Source organism: Pelophylax lessonae (genome assembly GCF_965119305.1).
Source record: "Pelophylax lessonae genome assembly, chromosome: 1".
NCBI lineage: Eukaryota > Metazoa > Chordata > Amphibia > Anura > Ranidae > Pelophylax > Pelophylax lessonae.
The window spans coordinates 477,491,366-477,515,858 of record NC_138768.1 but is presented as its reverse complement, the minus strand read 5'-3'; the positions used below and the strand labels follow the sequence as shown (position 1 = coordinate 477,515,858).

The window sequence follows — 24,493 nt, the reverse complement described above, 5'->3', positions numbered from 1 at the left end:
GTTTCACCTGTCAAGTGGTTAAAGCCAGTAAAAAAGAAGCAGGGTGATAAACCAGCACCTGAGAAAGAAGATCTAGACAATCTGGAAGGGCCCAAAGAGAGCCTGTTAAAGCTTTGAAGAGCTTAGGGATGATCAAATCTGTTAGGCCCCTGTTCCTCAAGACTTGGATTTCAACTGTCAAGCGGTTGAAGCCAGTAAGAAAGAAGCAGGGTGGTAAACCAGCACCTGAGAAAGAGTCTGTTAAAGCTTTGAAGAGCTTAGGGATGATCAAAACTGTTAAGCCCCTATTCCTCAAGACTTGGGTTTCAACTTTAAGGAGAGCTGGGAACGTACCCGTAAGGGTGCCGGCAGGGGCCAGCACAGAGGCGGGTGGAGAGACAAGGGTGCAGGCACCAGAGCAGAGTAGTTGGGTGACAGTTAGAAAGTGTAGAGGAGAAAGAGTCAAGGAGGCCGGTCCTGGGCTGGAACCTCCCAATAAATACGCCCTGTTGCGTGATGTTGGGGAAACCAGTCAGGGACCAGCATTGCTGGAGCAGAGCGACGCTCCTAGCTGCCAGGTGAAGAACTCCTCCAGTGAGAGCATGAGCGAGGCTAAGGGTAAGGAAAGAAAGGTTCTGGTGGTAGGGGACTCAATTATTAGAAGGAAAGAAAGGGCAATCTGTCAAAAAGACCGTGAGCGCTGAACTGTTTGTTGTTTACCGGGCGCTCGGGTTCGACACATCATAGATTCGGTGGACAGATTATTGGGTGGAGCTGGGGAGGACCCGGCTGTCATGGTACACGTGGGTACCAATAACAAAGTTAGAAGAAGGTGGAGAGTCCTAAAAAACGATTTCAGGGACTTAGGAGCTAAATTGAGGAGAAGGACCTCCAAGGTAGTATTCTCAGAAATTCTACCTGTACCTCGAGCCACGCCAGAGAGGCAGCGGGAGATTAGGGAAGTTAACAAGTGGCTGAGGAGCTGGTGTAGTAAGAAGAGGTTTGGGTTCCTGGAGAACTGGGCCGACTTCTCAGTCGGCTACTGGCTCTTTAGTAGGGATGGACTGCACCTAAATGGGGAAAGGTGCAGCCGTACTGGGAGAGAAGATTCTGGCCCAAAACATGGAGGCAGTTGTAGTAGCTGCTGTGGCTCCTTTCAGGGTACAAATCTCTGAGTTGCAGGCGTTTGGTACTACCTACCAGGAAAAATTTGCTGAGTTACAAACTGAAGTGAAAGGGCTACAAGAGGACATCCTTGATCTGCACAGACAGTTGTGGGACATGCGTTCTCGAGATGCTGTTGCGGTTGATACTAGCATACGAATGCCCCTCCCACTCAAGTTTAATGGAGACCATCACAATTACAGAGGTTTTCTTAATCAATTTCGTATATACTTTGAAATGCAACCTGCTGCATTTACTTCTGACAGGAAAAATGTGCTGTTTATCATCCATCTCCTGACTGAAGAAGCCTTAGCCTGGGCCTCCCCTTATGTGGAGAAAGATGATGTCATCCTTGATAATTTCAATAATTTTGTGGATGCCATGAATCAAGTTTTTGATGATCCCAACCGCTGCGCTACTGCTGAGGCAAAATTGTACAATTTACGGCAGGGGAGGCGCTCTGTTGCAGAGTACACAACTGAATTCCGACGTTGTATTTCAGATACCAATTGGAATCCAGCAGCGCAAAAAAGTCAGTTTCGTCAAGGACTCTCTGAACAAGTAAAAGATGAGCTTGCCCGAGTAGAAAGTCCTGATGACCTTGAGGCCTTTATTAAATTATGTATTCGAATTGATAAAAGACTTACTGAAAGGAGAAAAGAGAGGCAGGGAATTCTAGGCAGTAATGGGGGCATGCGTTTTTCTACTACTCAGTATACTCCTAAGGGTCCAAGAGTTCTTCCAGGTTCTGACACTCCTGAACCTATGCAGGTGGATGCTATTAAAAGATCTATTACCACTCAGGAGAAAGAAAGACGACGTTCAGAAAACTTATGTCTTTATTGTGGAGAATCTGGGCATTATGCAATCAATTGTCCCAATAAATTTAAAAGAACAATTACGGCAACGGAACTTATGGTATCTGAACAAATAAACTCAATTTCTCAGTCTGTCTCTCCTTTGATTCAAGAAGCTAATAAAGTTAATTCGTTATCTTCTCATTTTGTCATCCCTGTAAAGCTTATCACTGAAGACAGTGAAATACCTTGCTCCGCTATTCTGGACTCAGGGGTCGGGGGGAACTTCATGGACATTGAATTTGCCCAAAATAATAACATACAAAGAAGAAATAAATTTGCCCCAATTGATATGGAAACTGTGGACGGCTCACCTTTGTCTTCAGGACCTGTTACCCACGAGACTGTCACACTTGAACTCTTAATCGAGACTGACCATCAGGAGACTTTCAGCTGATCACATTGCCTAAATTCCCTATCATCCTGGGTATTCCTTGGTTCTCTATCCATAATCCTTCCATCAACTGGGAGACACGTTCTTTAAAACTTACCTCTGACTATTGCAAAGAACATTGCAAAAGATCTTACCAAATAAGCCCACCGTCAACCCAGGACTCACAAACAGCTATGGTAACTACCCAGTCATACGAAGAGCTGCCTCCACAATATCTTGAATTTAAGGATTTTGGGATAAAAAAAATGTGGATCACCTGCCTCCACATCGCTCTTATGATTGTCCCATTGAATTGCTTCCAGGGGCAGAGATTCCCTTTGGCCGTCTTTATTCCTTATCTGAACCTGAACTGAAGGTGCTCAGGGAGTGGCTTGATGAGAATCTAAAAAAAGGTTTTATTAGACACTCAACTTCTCCTGCTGGAGCGGCCTTATTCTTCTTAGAGAAAAAGGACTCCACCCTACCAAATTAGATTTACAAGGGGCATACAACCTGGTCCACATTCGTCCTGGAGATGAATGGAAAACTGCTTTCAGAACCAGATATGGACATTTTGAGTCTTTGGTTATGCCTTTTGGACTTTGCAATGCTCCCGCAACCTTCCAACATTTCATTAATGATGTTTTTCGAGATTTGTTGGATCAGTTTGTAATAGCATATTTGGATGATATTCTTATTTTTTTCTGATAATTTGGAACAACACCGCAAGCACGTTTGTACTGTCTTCGAGAGACTAAGGCGGAATCAACTTTACATTAAACTAGAGAAATGCGAGTTTGAACAAACTAAGATCCAGTTCTTGGGATACATCATTTCTTCTGAAGGAGTGAGCATGGATCCCGATAAGATCAAAGCAGTGGTGTATTGACCTGTCCCTAAGAATGTTAAGGAAATACAACAATTTGTTGGATTTGCCAACTTTTACAGAAGATTTATAAGGAACGTCTCCAAGGTAATTGCTCCAATTACGCAGCTGACAAAGAAAGGGATGCCCTTTTTGTGGTCACCAGAGGCACAGGCCGCCTTTACTAAATTAAAGAATCTTTTCACTTCTGCACCAACACTGGTACATCCTGATTCAGAGCTACCTTACATCGTAGAAGTGGATGCTTCAGATTCTGCTGTGGGAGCTATCCTTTCTCAGCGAATTGGCGAAAAAAGGCAGCTCCATCCTTGTGCTTATTTCTCCTGATTGACGTCTTCTGCCGAAAAGAATTATGACATCGGAAACAAGGAGCTGCTGGCAATTAAGGAAGCATTTTCTGAGTGGAGGCATCTGTTGGAAGGGGCTAAGCACTCTGTAACCGTTCTCACGGATCATAAAAATTTAGAATTTATTTGTTCTGCCAAAAGACTGTCATCTAGACAAGCACGTTGGACCCTATTCTTCTCCAGGTTCAATTTTGTTATTTCGTACAGCCCTGGGTCACGGAACGGTAAGGCTGATGCTCTATCGCGGATGTTGTCTGGGCCTCTCCAGGAAAGCAACTCCGAATGAACGATTCTCAAAATAACTTTCTTGGGGCCACAAGTTCTAAAACATTTTTTAATCTTCTTAAGCAGGGGTATGAGAATGACCCACTTCTTAATAATCCTCCTAGGAACATTAATCTCAAATACTGTACAAGAACAGCTTTTGGACTCAAGCGCATCGCCTCTATGTACCTGAATCTGTTCGGGTGGAGGCCCTCAAATTGGTTCATGACTCTAAACTTGCTGGTCATTTTGGGATTTCTAAAACAGAAGAACTCTTATCACGTACCTTTTGGTGGCCTGGGTACAAGAAGGATGTCAAGAGATATGTGGCCTCCTGTCTGAACTGTGCTCGCAATAAGACACCCCGATCTTCTCCTCTGGAGTTACTTCAACCACTTCCTCTTCCATCAAGACCATGGGGGTCAATTTCTATGGATTTTGTGGTTGATCTTCCCCTTTCAAAAAGGATGACCACTATCCTGGTAGTCGTTGTAAGATTCTGGTACCTCTGGTACCCTTATTTTTCCATTTTCTTTCAATATGCGTCCCACCTTTCTAATTAGGTGGTACGCATACACCTTTAAGACCGATGACGTCATCGCCGAGCGCCGCAGAGCGGCTATTTCAACCGCCGGCGTTCTCTCTCACGTTGTTCGTTCATCCTGCCTGTGTGTCCACATGCTTACAAGCTTGTCTTGCTGCCGGAACCTCCAGCTATTCTCTTTTACTTGGAACAGACCGGAACCTCGCTACTGATCCCTGTATCTCGCTACTGGATCACTCCCTCACTACTGGACCCTTCTACTAATAACCTTACTAGTGATAAGTACTCCACAGGGGAATCCTCCATAACCTTACTTACACTATCTACCTCTGCACATTAAGGACTGTTACTATCTATGCATACTAATTCTATCATCTGCACTGTTACATAGATTGCTAGCTCTTGAGTCTACTACCATCTATCCTTGCACTGGGTTAGTCTATCCTGTATTTGTCATCGGCTGTCCTTACCACCTGTTACCATACTCGATTACTAACCTATCTGCATTCTACCTAATACCATCTAATACTCTCCTGAACATTTCTATCAAGTGCTTACCATCTCTGTCACTGTTCACACCTGTCCCTTCAGCACATCATCTTCATACTATTATATACATCCTATCACTCCAGGAACATCTTATTGAGTGTGTATATCTGTATGCTGAAGCTGACAGGCCCACAGTGATGAGTCTGGAGAGTTGGATCTGGTTATTCAACACATCTCTACATGACTACCGAGTGGAGATTCTGAAGCTGCAAATCCAGCCTACTACAAAAACGCAGGAGCGTTACAGATTGAACGAACCTAAAAAATGGATTCAGCAGAATTACCCACTCAAGTGACACAATTAACACAACAAGTAAATGCATTAATACTTGCTCTTACTGAAGTAAAAGAAGAAAATCAGACTCTGACACAGCAGGTAACCCGTCTGTCACGGCTTACTGCTGCTCAACCCCCTGAACCTAAAATAAACCCTCCTCTAGTGTTTACAGGTGATCGGAAAAAATTTTTTGAATTCAAAAACGCATGTCAATTGCTTTTTTTGTTAAAACCTCGTACATACCCTACTGATCAAATTAAAGTCTGTACCGTTATCTCATACTTAACGGGTGATCCACGGGCTTGGGCAGACTCTCTCTTTGAGAAAAATGATCAGCTTCTCAACTCCTATTCTTTATTCCTAGCGGAACTCGCTAGTTTATATGATGACCCCAACAGGCAGAGTACTGCTGATATTCAATTGAGGGCTTTAAAACAAGGAAGGAGACCTGTAGAAGACTTTGTAGCTGAGTTCAAAAGATGGACCCTTGATTCAGGGTGGAGTGATACATCTCTGCGAACTCAATTCAGACTCGGGTTGTCAGAAGCAGTTAAAGACGAGCTCGCCCGAGCGGATTTACCTGGCACATTGGATGCCTTAATACAACTCAGTATCAACATCGACAGGCGACTGCGTGAAAGAAAGGCTGAGAAAATGGGAATGCCATTGTCTAGTCCTTCTCGGATTTCGGCCGTTGACCCTACTCCCATGGAGGTAGGAACCATACGCCCACCTTGATCAACTACTGAACGAGCCAGAAGAAGATCCAGAAACCTCTGCATGTACTGCGCATCCCCGGATCATTTGATAAGCGTCTGTCCCCTTGTCCGCAAAAAAGAGGGTGAGTGTTCACATGTCTTGCTAGGAGGATTAACGACTTCCTTTTCCAACCCCTATCTCTTTGTTCATTTGACATTGCAGTGGGACCAGACTAGGATTACCACCAAGGCTATGATCGACACCGGATCTTGTGGAAACTATATTGAAACATGTTTTGTTACCTTAAATAAAATACCTATTATTTCAAAACCTAAACCTGTTTCTGTTAGTTTCATTAACGGTATTCCACTATCTTCTGGTCCAATCACCAACCAGACACAAGCACTCCTTGTCACTACTAACAAGTCTCATATGGAGACCACCACTTTTGATATACTATCTTCACCCCATTTTTCTATTATTTTGGGACTCCCCTGGTTACACACACATCAACCAATCATAGATTGGAAAAGATGGACCTTGTCTTTCCCTTCTCACTATTGCGAGATTATGTGTAACCTCCCATCTTATGGAAAGATCCTGTCTGTGGTGTCAGATGAGATTGCACCACTATGCTATCAGGACCTGTCCGAAGTATTCCTTGAAAAAAATGCTCAAGTGTTGCCTCCCCATAGGGATTATGATTGCACTATCGATCTACTCCAAAACAGCAAATTGCCTTTCGGTCATGTTTATCCTCTTTCACAGGATGAACTTTCTCATCTCAAGGAATACTTGGATGAGAATTTGACAAAAGGGTTCATCAGACCCTCTACTTCTTCCACAGCTGCAGGACTTTTCTTTGTCCGCAATAAGGATTCAAGTCTTAGGCCTATTATCGATTATAGGCAATTAAATACGATTACAATAAAGGATCGCTATCCTTTACCGCTCATCCCTGAACTCATTGAACAAGTGCGTGGGGCTACTTACTTCTCTAAATTAGACCTGAAAGGGGCATACAACCTAATCCGAATCCGTGACGGAGATGAGTGGAAAACAGCATTCAGAACCAGATACGGATTATTCGAATATCTTGTGATGCCATTCGGGTTGTGTAATGCTCCCGCAGCTTTCCAAAGGTTCATAAACGACATCTTTAGAGACTTACTTGATGTCTGTGTTGTAGTATATCTGGACGATATACTTATCTATTCTCGATCTCTCTCTGAACATATAAAACATGTAAGACTTGTGTTATCCAGATTACTCGCACACAATCTATACGTGAAATTAAAAAAATGCCTATTTCATAAAGAAGAAATATTATTCCTAGGATACATCATATCCAAAACCGGAATTAAGATGGATATGAGCAAGATATCCTGTATTCTGGACTGGTCTATACCAACAACTCGTAAGGCATTACAGCGATTCCTTGGATTTTCAAACTTCTATAGGAAGTTCATCAAGAACTTTTCTGCCATTGTGAGACCTCTCACACAACTGACAAGTATAAAGAAACCATTCAAATGGTCAGAAGAAGCAAATCGAGCTTTCTGCTTGTTAAAATCAAGCTTTACTTCTGCTCCCATACTACGCCATCCAGACCCATCCCTCCAATATATTCTGGAGGTAGATGCGTCAAATATGGCAGTAGGAGCAGTTCTCTCCCAACGACCAACAAATACTTCACCACTCCACCCAGTTGCTTTCTTTTCAAAATCATTAAGCAGCCCAGAGGTGAATTACCCAGTTGGTGAAAAGGAGTTGCTTGCCATAAAACTGGCACTGGAGAATTGGCGACATCTACTTGAGGGTACCCGGTTACCAATACTCATATATACAGATCATAAAAACCTTCAATACCTCCAGACTAACAAAACTCTCTCCCACCGGCAGGTACGATGGTCATTATTCTTCCTAAGATTCAACTTCTTAGTGACCTACACGCCTGCAGACAAAAATAAAAAAGCGGATGCGCTATCACGATTAACCGAAGATAACTGCGCTGAAATCCCTTCTATTCCTATAATACCCTAAGAACGTATTATTGGGGTTGTTCGTTCCCTGAAGGAAGAGATTTTGCACAGTATAGGATTAGATTCACCTCCACCACATCTAAGTACTGATGCAGAAGGCTTCCTCTATTACAACGACAAACTCTACATACCCCCTACTATGCGCACCAAGATCTTGGAGTTATCACATTATGTGCCCATGGCAGGACATATGGGTATGACGAAAACCCTTAATTTGCTTACTAGGCAGTTTTGGTGGCCTGATATGAAGACGTCTGTACAAAAATTTGTATCTTCATGTGACATCTGTGCAAGGTCCAAAATTGACACTACAAAACCATCTGGTCTACTCTGCAGTCTACCAATACCCCAGGTTCCATGGGAAGTTGTGTCCTTAGACTTTATAGTAGAACTACCACCTTCTAAAGGATTTAATACCATTCTAGTGTCAGTGGACCACCTGACAAAGATGGCACATTTCATCGCTATCCGTAGACTACCTTCATCTAAACAAACAGCGGAACTACTGATGAAACGTGTTCAAGTTACACGGAATACCAAAGACTCTTTTATCCGACCGTGGTTCACAGTTCATCTCCAAATTTTGGCAAGCTCTTTGTCAAATATTACGGATTGAGCGAAAGCTCACTTCTCCCTACCACCCTCAGACCAACGGACAGACTGAAAGAGTCAACCAGTGTATAGAACAATATCTGCGTTGCTACACATCATACCTACAGGATGATTGGGTGGACCTTCTCCCTCTGGCGGAATTTGCTTATAACAACGCAACCCACAGTACTACTAAGCAAAGTCCGTTCTACTTGAACTATGGGTTTCATCCCACACTTCTTCCACCACGCATCCTACCATCAAGTAACCCAGTAGCCTCAGACTATCTTACCCAAATAAAGGACTCTCTGGGTTTACTTAATACCACTATCTCACACGCCCATAGCCAACAAAAAAGGTACTACGACCTACGTAGAAGACCTTCTCCTCAGTATGCTATTGGGGACCTCGTTTGGCTATCAACAAGAAATTTAAGATTAAAGATCCCTAGCAAAAAGCTTGGACCTTTATTTCTGGGACCCTTCCCAATTAAGAAACTTATTGGAAAAGCTGCAGTACAGCTCACCTTACCAGCAGATCTCAAGATCCATCCCATCTTTCATGTGTCGCTACTGAAACCCCATGTTCCTAATCAAGGAATAAGGCCTACCATCTTGCCTCCACCTCCAGTACAAGTTGAAGGCGGAGAAGAATATGAGATTAAGGAGATTTTGGATTCTCGTATCCACAGAGGAAGACTCCAGTATCTCATAAGATGGAAGAACTATGGACCCCAAGACGACACCTGGTTAGATACCTCTGATGTTCACGCACCTAGGCTTATACGAAGGTTTCACTCGAAATACCCGGAGAAACCAGTGCTATAGGCCTCCCGGAGCCGGCCTTAATGGGGGGGGGGGGTACTGTAAGATTCTGGTACCTCTGGTACCCTTATTTTTCCATTTTCTTTCAATATGTGTCCCACCTTTCTAATTAGGTGGTACGCATACACCTTTAAGATGGATGACGTCATCGCCGAGCGCCGCAGAGCGGCTATTTCAACCGCCGGCGTTCTCTCTCACGTTGTTCGTTCAACCTGCCTGTGTGTCCACATGCTTACAAGCTTGTCTTGCTGCCGGAACCTCCAGCTATTCTCTTTTACTTGGAACAGACCGGAACCTCGCTACTGATCCCTGTATCTCGCTACTGGATCACTCCCTCATTACTGGACCCTTCTACTACTAACCTTACTAGTGATAAGTACCCCACAGGGGAATCCTCCATAACCTTACTTACACTATCTACCTCTGCACATTAAGGACTGTTACTATCTATGCATACTAATTCTATCATCTGCACTGTTACATAGATTGCTAGCTCTTGAGTCTACTACCATCTATCCTTGCACTGGGTTAGTCTATCCTGTATTTGTCATCTGCTGTCCTTACCACCTGTTACCATACTCGATTACTAACCTATCTGCATTCTACCTAATACCATCTAATACTCTCCTGAACATTTCTATCAAGTGCTTACCATCTCTGTCACTGTTCACACCTGTCCCTTCAGCACATCATCTTCATACTATCATATACATCCTATCACTCCAGGAACATCTTATTGAGTGTGTATATCTGTATGCTGAAGCTGACAGGCCCACAGTGATGAGTCTGGAGAGTTGGATCTGGTTATTCAACACATCTCTACATGACTACTGAGTGGAGATTCTGCAGCTGCAAATCCAGCCTACTACAAAAACGCAGGAGCGTTACAGTCGTTGACCGTCTTACTAAGATGACTCATTTCATACCAGTTAAAGGTGTACCCTCAGCGGAGCATACTGCAGAGGTAATGGTTCGAGAAGTTTTTAAACTACATGGAATTCCTGATGATGTAGTGTCCGACAGGGGAGTACAGTTTACCTCAAAATTTTGGAGAAATTTTTGCTCAGCTTTGGGTGTAACAATTAATCTCTCCTCAGCCTTTCATCCTCAGTCTAATGGTCTGACCGAGAGGACCAATCAAACTTTGGAGCAATACCTTCGATGTTTTGTGAGTTATCTGCAGGATGATTGCGTTGACTACCTTCCTACAGCAGAGTTTGCTTATAATAACTCTAAACATAGCTCCACTTCCCAAAGCCCCTTTTTCTTGAACACGGGATATCATCCAGTTTTTATTCCTAATCTCCCTATCTCTACTCCAATTCCTGCTGTTACCGACAGGTTAACTACATTACAAGAGATTCAAGAGAAACTGATCGATACATTGAAGAAAGCTCAGGAATATTACAAGAAAACCGCTGACAGACATCGTAGATCAAGTCCCACGTTTCTCGTAGGTGACAAAGTTTGGTTATCTACCAAAAATTTGAAGGTCCGTGTTCCGTCTGCCAAATTGGGTCAAAAGTTTGTAGGCCCTTTTGAGATTCAATCAACCCAGTCACCTTTTGCTTAAAACTTCCTGACAATATGAAGATTCACTTGGTTTTTCACATATCACTATTCAAACAGTTTCATGAAAATCCTTTTTCGGGAAAAAGTCATCCCCCTCCTCCACCTGTGGATGTTCAGGGTGAAGAAGAATTTATGGTGGAGAGAATTCTTGACTCCAGGATCTTTAGGAACAAGTTACAATATCTGGTTCAATGGGAAGGATATGGGCCAGAGGAAAATTCTTGGGAGCCTGAAGAAAATGTTCATGCCCCTAGATTAACAAGGGAATTCCACCAAAGATTCCCTCTTAAACCAGGTCCTAAGACGTCCAGCGGACATCCTGGGAGGAGGGGAGTACTGTCAGGACCTGGACTTGAACCTGGGACCTCTAGTGTGTCTGGCAATGACTCTACTTGCTGAGCCACCTGGAATGCTGGGCAGCTCCTTGGACAAATCCTTGAATGATCCTTCCGTAAATCTTGATTGCCTTGAACCTTGAACACTTTGCACCTCCCATGAACTTCCTGATTTAAGCCATGTCTCTGCACTTCCGGGTCGCCAGAATATTGTGCCTTCACCAGCCAATATCTTGCTTGTCTCTCCTGCTGCCGTCCCTATCTTCGCTACCGTTTGTTATCGACACTTGGCTTGTTCCTCGACTACGCTTCTGCCTAATCCCGACCTGCAACTACTTGTTACCGACCTTTGGCTAATCCTAGACTATGCTTCTGCTTGATCCTGACCTGCTATATCTGCAACTGGACCCTGGCTTGCTCACTTCCTGGTGGGGCGATCCTGAGGACCGCGACCTGGTACTAACACGCAGCAAAATCCATCTCCACCATCAGGAGTGCTGGTGAACACCGGTTAGTACTTAGATTCCGCACCTCAGGTGAGCCTGCGTCATCTGCCAGTGTGACCTGCCTGTGTTCCTATCCAGCTGGTTCCTGTGTAAGCTGCTATAGCTATTGGTCTTCGAGCCTGACTCCAGATCGTGACAACAGGATCCTGGGACAAAACCTTGAACCAGACAGCTAAGGAAAGGCAGATGGAAACGATCATACAAGCCATCTGCAAGGCAGGACCTGTGAGGAAGAACAGCGCCTTACTTTAAGTTTAGCCAATGCAGAAATCTCCAAATCTAGGCATGCATGGATTCTGTCAATAAGGATGGAAATAGTATCCTTTGAAGTATTCAGTGAAGATTGTGACTTTTCTTAGGGAGAAGGCTTGGAAGCATGTTTGCTGGGCCTGTGGTGTCATGTCCAATAATCATGAGATTGTGTACGAATCACAAGCTTGCCAGGTCCCAAAGACCATTACCTATGCTCTTTTAATTTGAAAGACCATAACAAATTGAGATATGACCCAAAAGTATACTCACAATTCACTGTTGGGGCAGGAAGGGTTAATGCTGTCTGTCACTATCAAGACAGCAAGGAGCCAAGGACTGGCGAGTGTATGCAGCTGTAGTAGCTGGGTGAAAATGTGAATCAGGGGTGTATGTGCTCCTGAAAATAACTTGCAGTGCAATCATCTATGAAAAGGCTGCACAGGCTGTACACTCACGCAGAAAATTAGAAAAAAAATTGACTCGAACTTGAATATGGTGTTGCATTTCACCCACAACCAGACTGAGACTAACCATGCTAGTATTTTGGTGTTAACACCTTAGCTCGACAGTAAACAGCCTCCACTAAAACACCCAGGCTTCCTGGGAAAGGGCAATACTCTGACTTGTCGCAGCTGTAGTCCTGTGCCACTTGACATTGGCCAGGATCCAGGAAACACACCCTTATCTACAAAGTAATTTCCCTTCTATTGGGCATACGTCTTCAGCAGTCTTAGGGACAGGGTTCCATCAGAAGTGTGAACCACAGTCCTGGACCTATAAAGCACTCTGTGACTAAACTCCGCATTACACCAAAGATGTCTAGGAGAAGTTGCCTAACAAAAAGTCAAGTGCAAAAGGCCAGATTACTAGCAGGATCACCAGGTGGAAAAAATAGAATTTACTGTAAAATTATTTTCTCTTACGTCCTCTGACAGACGCAGCCTCTTCCAAGTTTCATCACTATTGGGTAATGGTGCCCTCTGCAGGAGCAGGCTAGGTAGTGAAACTTCATTAAAAAGCTTTAACTAGACACGCCTTAGGGGCTGTCCCTTTCAACATTACCCTCAGACACTTAGAGCTTACTAATCAGTTTCGTAGCAAGCAGTACAGGAAGACAAACAACCCCAAAATAGAGGGGCGGGGGCTGCGTCTGTCAGAGGACTGTCAGAGAAAATAATTTTACGATAAGTTCTTACAAAAATTATATTTTCTCTTACGCCCTCTGACAGACGCAGTCTCTTCCAAGTTTCATCACTATTGGGATGTCCTAAAGCAGTGCAGGTGTGAGGGGTGGGAAAAATGCAACCAACAGAACGGTAACGTGCCAACAAGGCCAGAACAAAATGTGGCCAACAAAAGCTCAACCAACGGGAGCTAACCCCAGAACAACAAAACAACAACAAACCACAGCGCTCAAAACTTTGCGGCCAAAGGAAGCACCTGAGGATGCCATCCCGTCAATCTTGTAGAATTTTCTAAAAGTGTGCACAGACGACCAGGTCGCTGCTTTAAACACCTGAGCCACAGAAGCCTGATGGCGAAAAGCCAAAGAGGCACTCACGGCTCTAGTAGTATGTGCCCTCACAGGGAAAGGAAGCACCTGACCCTTGAGTGAATAGGCATGAACAATAGTCTGTCTGATCCATTTTGAAATGGTTGCAGCGGACGCAGCCGAACCCTTCCGAGGTCCCTCAGGAAGGACAAACAGGGAATCAGACTTCCGAAAGGATTCCATGGTGGACAGGTAAACCCTGTTTGCCCGAACCACATTTAACAAATGCAAGGCAAATTCCTTGGGATGCTCAGGCTTCGGACAAAGCAAAGGCAAAACAATATCTTCATTGAGGTGGAAGGCAGACACCACCTTTGGAAGAAAAGATTGGTTGGGTTGCAGAACAACCTTATCCCTATAAACGACCAGGTAAGGCGAACGACAGGACAGAGCCGCCAATTCAGACACTCTGCGAGCAGAAGTGATAGCCACCAGGAAAGCAACTTTCTGGGGCAACACAAGCAGAGGTATTTCTCTGATGTTTTCAAAGGGAGGTCATTGCAAAATGGACAAAACCATATTCAAATCCCACGGAAGCAAGGGAGCCCTCCGTGGAGGAGCCAGATGACGCACCCCTTGAATAAAGGTGTGAATCAGGGAATTAGTTGCCAAGGGACGCTGGAAGAAAATGGCCAATGCCAACACCTGACCTTTAATCGTGCTCAATGCCAAACGCTGTTCCACACCTTTCTGTAAGAAAGCTAGGACCCTCGCCACCGAAAAGGAGCAAGGATGCAACCCTTGTGACTCACACCAGGCAATGTACGCCTTCCAGGTACGATGATAAATCTTCCTGGTGGTAGCCTTCTGAGCTCTCAGTAAGGTAGGAATAACAGCATCAGAGAGACCCCTGTCTCTCAACACCAGGCCTTCAACCGCCATTCCGTTAAAGCCAGAGACCGTAAAGCAGGATGGAAGATCCGCCCCTGAGACAGCAGATCTTCTCTCAGCGGTAGCCACCAGGGAGGTGTACCAAGACCGACGAGGCTAGTCTGGGACCACCAGAAGAACTTGCACCTGTTCCAACGCCAACCTGCGGAGGAACCTGGACAACAGTTTAATTGGGGGAAAGGAATAAATCAGCTGATACTGGTGCCAAGGCACCACCAATGCGTCAGTGGCGTCTGCCAGAGCAGCTCGAGCTCTGGCCACGAACCTTTCCACCTTCTTGTTGAGACGAGACGCAAACAGAACCATGTCTGGAGTCCATCACCAGGCGCACAGGAGCCAAAACACCTCCAGATGCAGGGACCATTCCCCCTGATTCAAGGACTGACGACTCAGATAGTTCGCCTGCCAGTTCATCCTCTCCCGGAATATGAACAGCAGAGATAGCTGGAACGTGCGTCTTGGCCCAAGACAGAATCTTGGCCACTTCCTTGGCCGCCCGGGCACTCCTGGTACCCCCTTGGTGATTGATGTAAGCCACAGCTGTGGCATTGTCGGTTTGAACCCGAACTGGGCGACAGCGCAACCGAGTCGCCCAATGGAGCTCTAGAACATTAATTGGCAAGGAGGATTCCTCCGACGACCACATCCCCTGGGCACAAAGAGTGTCCAGTACTCCACCCCAGCCCGTCACTTTGGCATCAGTGGTGATCACTGTCCACAAAAGGGACAGAAAGGACTTGCCCTGGTTCAGAGTGGGTGACAGAAGCCACCACGAAAGCTCCGTCCTCGTGAGACTGCTCAAACAAACCATTCTGTCCAAGGACAGGGGATTCCTGTTCCATTTGGCAAGAATCTCTGCTTGCAGAGTCCTTGTGTGAAACTGGGCAAACGGGATTGCCTCGAAAGCTAAAACCATCAGCCCCAGGGACCTCATACAGGTCTGCAGGGAGGAGAGATCGTTGTCCCTGAGGGACCTGATCCTGCCCTGCAACGGCTGGAGTTTTTCCTCTGGGAGAAAAACCTTCACCTGAGCGGAGTCCAGGACCACTCCCAGATACTGCAGACGTACTGACGGAGTCAGTGTCGACTTCTGGAAGGCGATGGTCCACCCGAACTCCTGGAGCGTCTGAACCGTCACCGTCAGATCACCCGTCAGAGTGGCACACAAGCTCGTCCTCAACAAGAGATTGTCCAGATAACCGAGGACCGCAATCCCCTTCGTGCACAGCAGAGCCAGCACCGGGCCAAAACCTTGCCGAAGACCCTGGGAGCTGAAGCTAGACCAAAGGGTAATGCCACAAATTGAAAGTGCTCCTCTGCCACTGCGAAGCGGAAATACCGCTGATGACCTTCGTAGATAGGGATGTGCAGATACGCATCCTTTTAATCGATGGAGGCCAGAAAATCCCCTTAAAGACGCCACCACCGACCAGATGGATTTCATCCGGAACTTCTGCACCCTCACAAAGTGATTCAGTGACTTGAGATCCAGAATCGGACAAACCTTGCCCTCCCTCCTAGGCACTGTGAACAGGTTTGAATAAAAACCTCAAAACCTCTCCCGCTGTGGAACCGGGACAATAACGCCATGAGCAAGAAGATCTTGCACTGCCCCCTTGAGAGCTGTCAGGCAATCAGGAGGCAGACCGAGATTTGATGGAAAGAACCTGTCTGCGGGGCGAGAACGAAATTCGATCTCGTACCCTAAACTAATCAGTTTGTATGTGAACCCATTTGTCCTGAAGTAGGGAGAACCAGGGTTCCTGAAAGTAACGCAGACGTCCCACCACCCCTGAGAGGGATGAGGGCGTCCCTTAATGCGGAAGAGGACTGGGCCGCAGCACCGTACTGACCAGCCTTGGGCTTCCCAGACCAGGGCCTCCTGTTACCGCCGGAGGCCTTGAAGAATTTTCCCTTTTCCTCCCGATGAGCCTTTCCCCCGATGAGCCTTGAAGGAAGGACCCCGCCGCGTGCGGGGTGATTTACCCTTGACGGATTGGGGCAGGAGGATACTCTTACCCCCTGTGAGACCCTTGACAATCTCATCCAAGGAGTCCCCAAAAAAGGCGTTCTCCCAAATAGGGGATATCAGACACTGTCTTTTTTGAGGCATGGTCTGCCAACTAGCTCTTCAGCCATACCATGCGGCGGAGCGCAATCCCCACCGCAGACAAACTTGTAACCAGAGGAGCCTCGTCCAGGGCAGCGTCACACAAATACATCATGGCCTGGGCCATTTGGTCCGTGAGCTCAATGAGATTCTGTGGAACCGACTCAGCCACCAAGTTGTGCCTTAGCACCTTAATCCATTCCGTAACCGTCCTAAAGACCAGCACGGAAGCGAACACAGGCTTGAGGAGTGAGCCCGCCACCGAGTACATGTGGCGGGAAAGTGACTCCACGCGCCTATCCATCGGGTCTTTAAACACCGGGGTGTCCTCCACGGGAACCATTGTGGATTTCTTCAGCCTGCAAACAGTGTGGTCCACCTTGGGTGACACCGTCCAGCGATTGAAAACAGGGTCCGCAAAGGGGTAATGGCGTTGAAAACGCTTAGGCACCGACAGCACGTGCTTAACGCGACGCCACTGCTCGTTCACGATATTGTGAAACTCCTCGGGGCAGGGGAAAACCTGACCCAACTTCTGGGCTTTGCGGGACCTGAAGGAAACCCGCTTACCTGACAGGGTGGGCTCATCATCAATGTACAAAGTCTCCCTAACAGGGCTAACAAGTGCTTCAACCAAAGCGTGTTACCATGCTGCAGCGGAGGAGGACTCCTCCTCCCCATCTGAGTGTGCGGACAGGGATCCCTCAGGGGGGGCAATGTCCGTGGCAACCAGGTCAGGCTTTGAATCAGAAGACTGAAAGGGCATCGGCCGTTTTTGAACATTAATCATACAAAAATGTGATGCGCCAGAAATATAAAATCAAAAAGTGATGACAATAAATCATATCCAGTTCATAAGGCACATAGCAATGTGTGTGCTTCCAATAAAATGATATAAAGAGTGTCCCGTGTTCAGATGAAGAAAATCCAGTGATGAAAACAACTTGTAATCACCAATATAGTGAATCCCTCCACCAGGTGAATCAGCCTCTCACCTTTCTGAAGGACCCAAACGGGCCAGCAATCACATGTATCATTGATCAGACTTCCAGGAAAGAGCCACACTATATTGCACCTCGAGGGATCCCGGGACATATAGAAAACAGATGAAGAAATCTAGTGCTCTCCGCTTACTAATGAGGGTATGCTTTATTAGAGAAAGGCAGATCAACTCACATTTGTCGGGCACTCAGCTGTGCCTGCTGTATAATCGATGTCAGCGATCTGTTACCAGAGAGAGACTCTGCGTCGGCCACGCACGCTCCGCCCCCCTATACGCGTTACGTCGAGCGTAATGCTCCTTTTGACTTCCTCGTTTTTGAACATTACCTTGTGACATCATAAGATCAATTTTGGACGCCAAAGTTTTAATGGCTGCAGATACAGAAGCTATGGAAGGTGATCCGGAAGTCCACAAACTTCACAAACAAAACAAGCTCTGGAGTGAAATTGTCACCCTGGGACTCCATATTAGCAGAAATAGAAAAAATGGAACACTGGCCCTTTAAATCTACGATTGCGGTCCGCACCATGATCCCGCGCTGCTGCTGGAGTCCCCCTTTAGTATGCTAAATAACTGAGCAAGCAATGTGTCTAAGGAACAATGCCCAAAAAGCAGTGAAAAACCCCTTATAGTGCCAGAGATATATAAAACAAACCGCTCTCCACGCTTCTCTGCAGCAAGTGAAAAGATGGCAGGAGGAAGTGACGTAAATCACTAGAGGCCGAACAGTGCCCTGAGCCACACAAACATGGATGCCAATAGACGTATATGGAGAAAACACAAGGAAAATGGCCACTGTCCTTACAATGCGACTGCCCACATCCATGATGGCGCCAAAAGCACATGTTATGCAAAAAATGGCTGCTGCAGCCGGGCATGCCCTTACCCAAAATGGCGGCCAAAAACGGCGCCAACAGTCAGAAGCCCAGAAACCCTGGCTACCGTGGGAATCCACTGTAGGAAGCCCCCCAGGACAAGGTAAGAGCCTTACCCCCCCCCCCCACGCAGTGGGCACTGCTAGAGCACCCCCATAAGGAGCAGGGAGGCAGGATCTGTCCAGACCGACCAGGGGGGACACCACAGAGATCGCGGCTCTGACATTCCCCGGAGTGGACCCAGTGACACGAGGGGTAGCATCACTCACCATACCATGGACCGCGGGCTCTGCTACGATACAGCTCACCTCCCACCCTGAGTGGGGGTGCTGTCAGCCAAGAGGAGACATTGCAACACAGGGCGTTCCAGGGTTGATGCATCCTGGCGAAGAAATTCCCCCGCAGGCTTGTCCCCATCTGTCGGGGCACTGTCGTTGTGAGGCCTTGGCAGACCACAACCTGCGCACGCTCGTAGGCCAGGCTCAGGTACCATAAGGATCTAGATTGTCCAGTACGAAACCCAGCCCGGCTGTCGCTTGTAGTTCTCCAGGAGGATCCCCCTGACTAGCAAGCGTTAGTGAGTGAGAAAATAAAATAAAACATTTTTCAAAGAAAAAATAAAAACTGAGACCGGAATCCCAGCACGGTATCCTAGGTCCTACTAGGCAGCAAGAAACTGATTAGTAAGCTCTAATGCCCCGTACACACGTGCAGATTATCTGCAGACTTTTGTCTGCAGACTTACCTTTTCTATGTAGTGCAAGGGCCTGCCGGATTGCATACAAATTGAAAGTGTTTAGGTTTGACCTCATATTATATGGTTTTGGTAAGTTTGCAAGTCTGGATAATCTGCACGTGTGTATGGGGCATAAGTGTCTAAAGGTAATGTCGAGAGGGACAGCCCCTAAGGTGTGTCTAGTTAAAGCTTTTTCATGAAGTTTCACTACCTAGCCTGCTCCTGCAGAGGGCGCCATTACCCAATAGTGATGAAACTTGGAAGAAGCTGTGTCTGTCAGAGGACGTAAGAGAAAAAGGTAAAACAAAGCTTGAAAAGAGGAACTAATGAAGCCACCACAGCACTCTGTACACTGTGTTTTTTTACTACACTCTCTCTCCTATACATTTAGACATGCATTCGTTGTTCTGCTTGCCTTTTTTGTTCTAGAGGCTATAAAACATTGGAAGAAGCAAACACAAAGGGCAATAATTTAAGTATAGTGGCTGTATACCAAATTAAATGTTTAGTTTGGAAAAGTGTGTGTTAACTTTGCAGTAAATGTTAGTGAAATAGAATGATCCTGTGTTCACTGTAAATACCATATCATGTGCAAGGGAAGTTCTAAAAACTGGTTATGACTGAGTTTGCAAAGTAAACACGCTTCCAGCTTTTTCACTATCATTTACTTTGCAAAGTGAAAATAAACTTTCCAAAAGTAAAATTCAACTTGCTAGGTGAACAGCCCCTTTCCCCTTAGTAAACTGACTCTAAGGATTCTTTGATACTAGACACATTTGGGTATATTTATAAAGCAGTGAATGGGACATTTCTCAATACTGCAGGTATATCCTTCTGGTGCATGGTTTTAAATTACAGTTAAACCTGAACCTGTTTGATTAACCTGAAGTGAACGTTTGATGCATGGGCTCTTTACGTGCCCGAACAAAATACATTGCCCCGCAACAACCAAATTGATCATATTTTTGCAGTATGCAAGATCAATTTGGTTGCTGTAAAGTTAGACAAACTTTCAAAAAATATATATAATACCAAAAGTACTTTCATAAACGAGCCACCAGCAATAACAAATCTATAAATATTCAAAGTACCGACTACACGCTTCAAAAGAACCACAATTCCTTGTTGCACAGAACAGCACCTACCGTGCATCATATCCTGATGATTGAGTACGTCTCCTGTGAAGAGATAAAAGGTAATTTATGCTTAATAATCAACTACTAGAATTTTTTTTACAGGTTATATTTAAAAAAACGTTGAAACATATGATTTGCAAACTAATATTCTGTCATACTAGAAGAATACTGAAATGTATTAGCAATTATTAAGAAGCTTTCAATGTAACCATGAGTTGGTCCTACCAAATATTCAATTGGAGACAAATGCTATTTACACAAAGGACATACAGTTTTTAAATACAGTACACCATGTTCAAAACCGCGGATTCCCCCCCCCCCCCATCCCACCCACCATGGGGACTCTGGAGGTGTCTAATCCAGGGGTTTCAGACCTTTTGAAAGTGAAGGTGCTTGCCACCAAGTATGCTAGCCCCTTTTTTTTTATTGATTATGATCCAGGATATTTTGTTTTTGACTAACACTAGATTAATCACCGGGGATTCCCATGCTTGGCGCTATGGTAACTTTGACTGCCAGAAAAATAAAAAAAGCCTGAGTCCTGAGATTTTTGGGTATCTCACTCGATATATCAAAAAATAATGCTGTCTTAACGTTGTTGGGAATATTCAGCCCACTCACCGAGTATACCAAATTAATTATTATTGTCCAAAATGTACTTTTGTGCATGTTCACCAAATATGGAGCATATTGCCCTCCTGGCCACACCCCCTGAAGCATAGGGGTGATACTTTGGGGTATGTTTTAAATAACTGTGCCGGAACAAGATACTATTGGGACAAGACTTTGTAATTTGCCTCCACCAGGGAAGTGTTGAGAATTCCTTTATGCACCATGGTTGACCACTGGGACCAAGCATTCTCATCTATAGTCTCCCCCAGGTCTGTCTCCAAAGGTAGTTGGTAAAAGAGTTAAGAACCCTGGTCCACGAACACAGTATATAGCTCTGAAATATTGCTACGCGCCTTTGGACCACGCAAACATTTTTCCTGGACCTTCTCATGTCAGCCTACTATGGGTCAGCTCCGCCCCTTTGACCACTCTAGCACAACCTCTAACTAGCCTATAAAGTGCGGCTGTCTCCCATAGGAAATTACCTTTTTTTGTCCTCGCTCCGGACACCTAAAAAAAAAACCAAAAAGTTTTACCTTTCCTTGTAGCCTTCCCAGGTTCAGCCTCTTCTGGGCAAGAATACCCCCTCTTGTGGGCTGTAAATCTCCCACGACGTTGGGTACCTTTGGTGCTGGGGTACGTTACATTGCAGTGTCACGGTCCGATTGGCTGGTGGAGAGAAGGGACTGGCCTGGGCTTCCTCTGGTTGCTATGGAGCCATCTGGATGCTTTGGATCAGTGGAAGCCTCCTCCAAATTGTGCAGATGGCTTCCTTCTCCCTTTGCTGCCACTGCACTGTGTACAGCCTGAGTCACTGTGAGTACTGTACATGCCTAGCCTTGTCTACTTCGCCTGTGTCTCCTTCCCTGTGGTGTCCCCAGCTATGCTACACTGTGAATGCTATGCCGGGGTCTATGCAGGAGCATGGGGTATTATGAGTTTATTTTAGGATGATCTAAAGCCTTGCCACCAGCCTCAAGGCACGGAAGATTTTTAGGAAAGGAAATTATGTTTTATTTACCTTTTACTTTTATTTTTATTTTATTTTTTAAAAGAGTGCTGCATGCCGAAGAGACCAGGTCGGAATACATTTTCGTCAGTTTGTTGCTCCGAATAGACTTCTCGTGTCATCCATGAGCGATGACTTGGTCTAGGTCGCGTCACCTAGATATCTTCCAAAAGACTTGATCGGCTCACCATCCTAGCAGAAGCTCATCTTGGTCCGCAGAGATTTTTTCCTGTGCTATTTTCAGGTGGCTGCTAGTGGGGGCCTGTTTGGCTTGGTCTTGCGTGGAAATGTATGTGTGCTGGCCAGAGAAGTGTGTTAGAGCTACCTTAAAGAGGCAGACAGAGGATCTCCCTCTCATTGTGCTTAGCCACAATTAAGTGCTGTGAGGCTGCTTTGTTAGGATCGAGAATGTGTCAACAATGCCTTAAAGAAGCAGACAGAGGATCTCCCTCTCATTATGCTTAGCCACAATGAGGTGCTAAGAGGCTGCGTTGTCAGTATGGAGGGTGTGTCAACAATACCTTAAAGAGGTAGACCAAGGATCTCCCTCTGATTATGCTTAGCCACAAAGAAATGCTGGGAGGCTGTGTTGTCAGGATGGAGAATGTGTCAACAGTGCCCTAAAGAGGTAGACAGAGGCTCTCCTGTCCACTATTTATAGCCACAAGGTGGTTGTGAACCCTAGGTGAAGTTACCATAGCCAAGTCCAGTGTTTGCAAATAGCTCAGGCTGCTTTGCAATACTGTTGCTACATAAGGCAGGAAGCCTCCCACAAAAGAGAGCAGGCTACTTCTGTTGGCAGGGTACAGCCAACCAGATAAGCTGGCACTTTATGTGCAGCCTGTGGCTTCACTGCTATTAGTCCTTTTTCTTAGGGCAGATGAAGTTCACCATGAGTGGAGGAGAACACTGATGGTCTTCACTTGTCTTCTGGAGGTTTTGGATTAAGCTGCCCCAGTGCTGTTGGGAAACAGTACACCACCACTCTAAGTCCATGGAGACCAATACATGTTCTGCATTTTCAAGCTCTAGTGCTTTGATAGAGAGTATTCAATATTTGCAATGCCTCCCTTACCCTGGGACACTTTCTGGCTTTATGGGCATCAATGATAGCTAATGTTCTCATCCCTGCAGCAGTTCCTGTGCCTTGCCAGAGCTCCCATGCTCAACCAATCTGTCAAAGTGTTCAGTTTAAAGGAGTTATTTGTGGCTCAGGGCATTTTTCTGATACAGATGCAGGGGTTGGAGCGCGAGTATTTACTCCCTCTTGTGTCGCATGTACCGGGGGGGGGGGGTAATTGTCCTAGTTCATGGTATGCCTTTTGGTCCTGGCAGAACCTTTTTGTTGGTACTATCAATCTTTATGGCAATGCTCAGGATATATGATCCTTAAGGCATTCATTTCCTCAGTGACATCCTGCTGATAGCTACGCCGGAGTGCTGCTGATAGAGAATGCTCTAGCCTGCAGGACACTCAAGAGTAGCTTTTGGATTTTCAGTAAAGTCAACTTCCAGTAGAGTCTACTGGATCATTGTTCGTCACGCCTATCCTTCTGAGTCCTGGGATGTATGCTGTGCGTGGACTTCCTATCCTTCATCATGCCTGTGCTGGCAAGGGTCAAGCGGTGAGATAGATGACTTCAATTTCTTTTTCTTCGACAATGAGATGCTCATTCATCAGCTCTAGAAGATGTTTTTCCCAGTTCCACTTATATTGACCCTACCGAGGAAGTCAACGCATGACGTAACGTGTACAGGGGCGGAACCTGTCAGTGTAACATCGCGGCCAATACACTGCACATTTTAACAGCCCGCACTGCTTATAGTGTTTTACTTGTGAGTTATTTGATACTTTTTTAATAAATTAATGATCTTAAATAGAGAGCACCAGATGGTGCCTTCTATTCCCTGACATATTGTGGATTGACACTGAGAGCTTGGAAACTGTCTATGACATACCACCAGAGAGCCCCATCAGACTGCAATTATCCCAAAGGGGAATTGCTTATTCTGACCCACTGGTGAAACAGGGATCAGAATGTGAGGTGAGAGACTGGATAGCACAGGTTGCGGAGGAACACTGAGCACGGATGGTGGATTATGACACTAAGTTAGCTTAAATCTACTATATGTTTATGAAATTTTGTATCACATACTTTTACACTGTTTATTTTATTATTAATTCACTGAGTCACTTTAGATAAATGTGTATGTATATGTATTTCATATCATATCTTTTTTTTTCCGCTGTTTATATCTGGCGCAGCACTGTTTTATGATTTGAAATGTGGTACCTGTTATTTTATGTTGCCAGAGGGCATAATGGGGTCCATAATGCAAAATCCAGAAATTAAGACTTTCAACTTATCATCGCAGGTGGCAGCCTTCTCCAGTGAAGAATTGGAATTAATTCAGGTTTAAATTTTCATGCATGCCACCAAATGGGTTAGAGAATGACGTGGCATACAACTCAATAAAGACCCTACATCCTATGGCAATGGGTACTTA

At 45.5% G+C, this 24,493-nt stretch overlaps 1 protein-coding gene across 1 annotated transcript in view; it reads right to left on the bottom strand.

Moving 5' to 3' along the window:
• Positions 1-24,493, bottom strand: part of PIP5K1C (phosphatidylinositol-4-phosphate 5-kinase type 1 gamma) — a 476,610-nt gene that overhangs the window by 91,796 nt on the left and 360,321 nt on the right. The window contains exon 14 of the mRNA XM_082248247.1: positions 20,374-20,406. Within this exon, the coding sequence (XP_082104373.1) occupies positions 20,374-20,406 (33 nt within the window). The remainder of the gene's footprint in view (positions 1-20,373; positions 20,407-24,493) is intronic.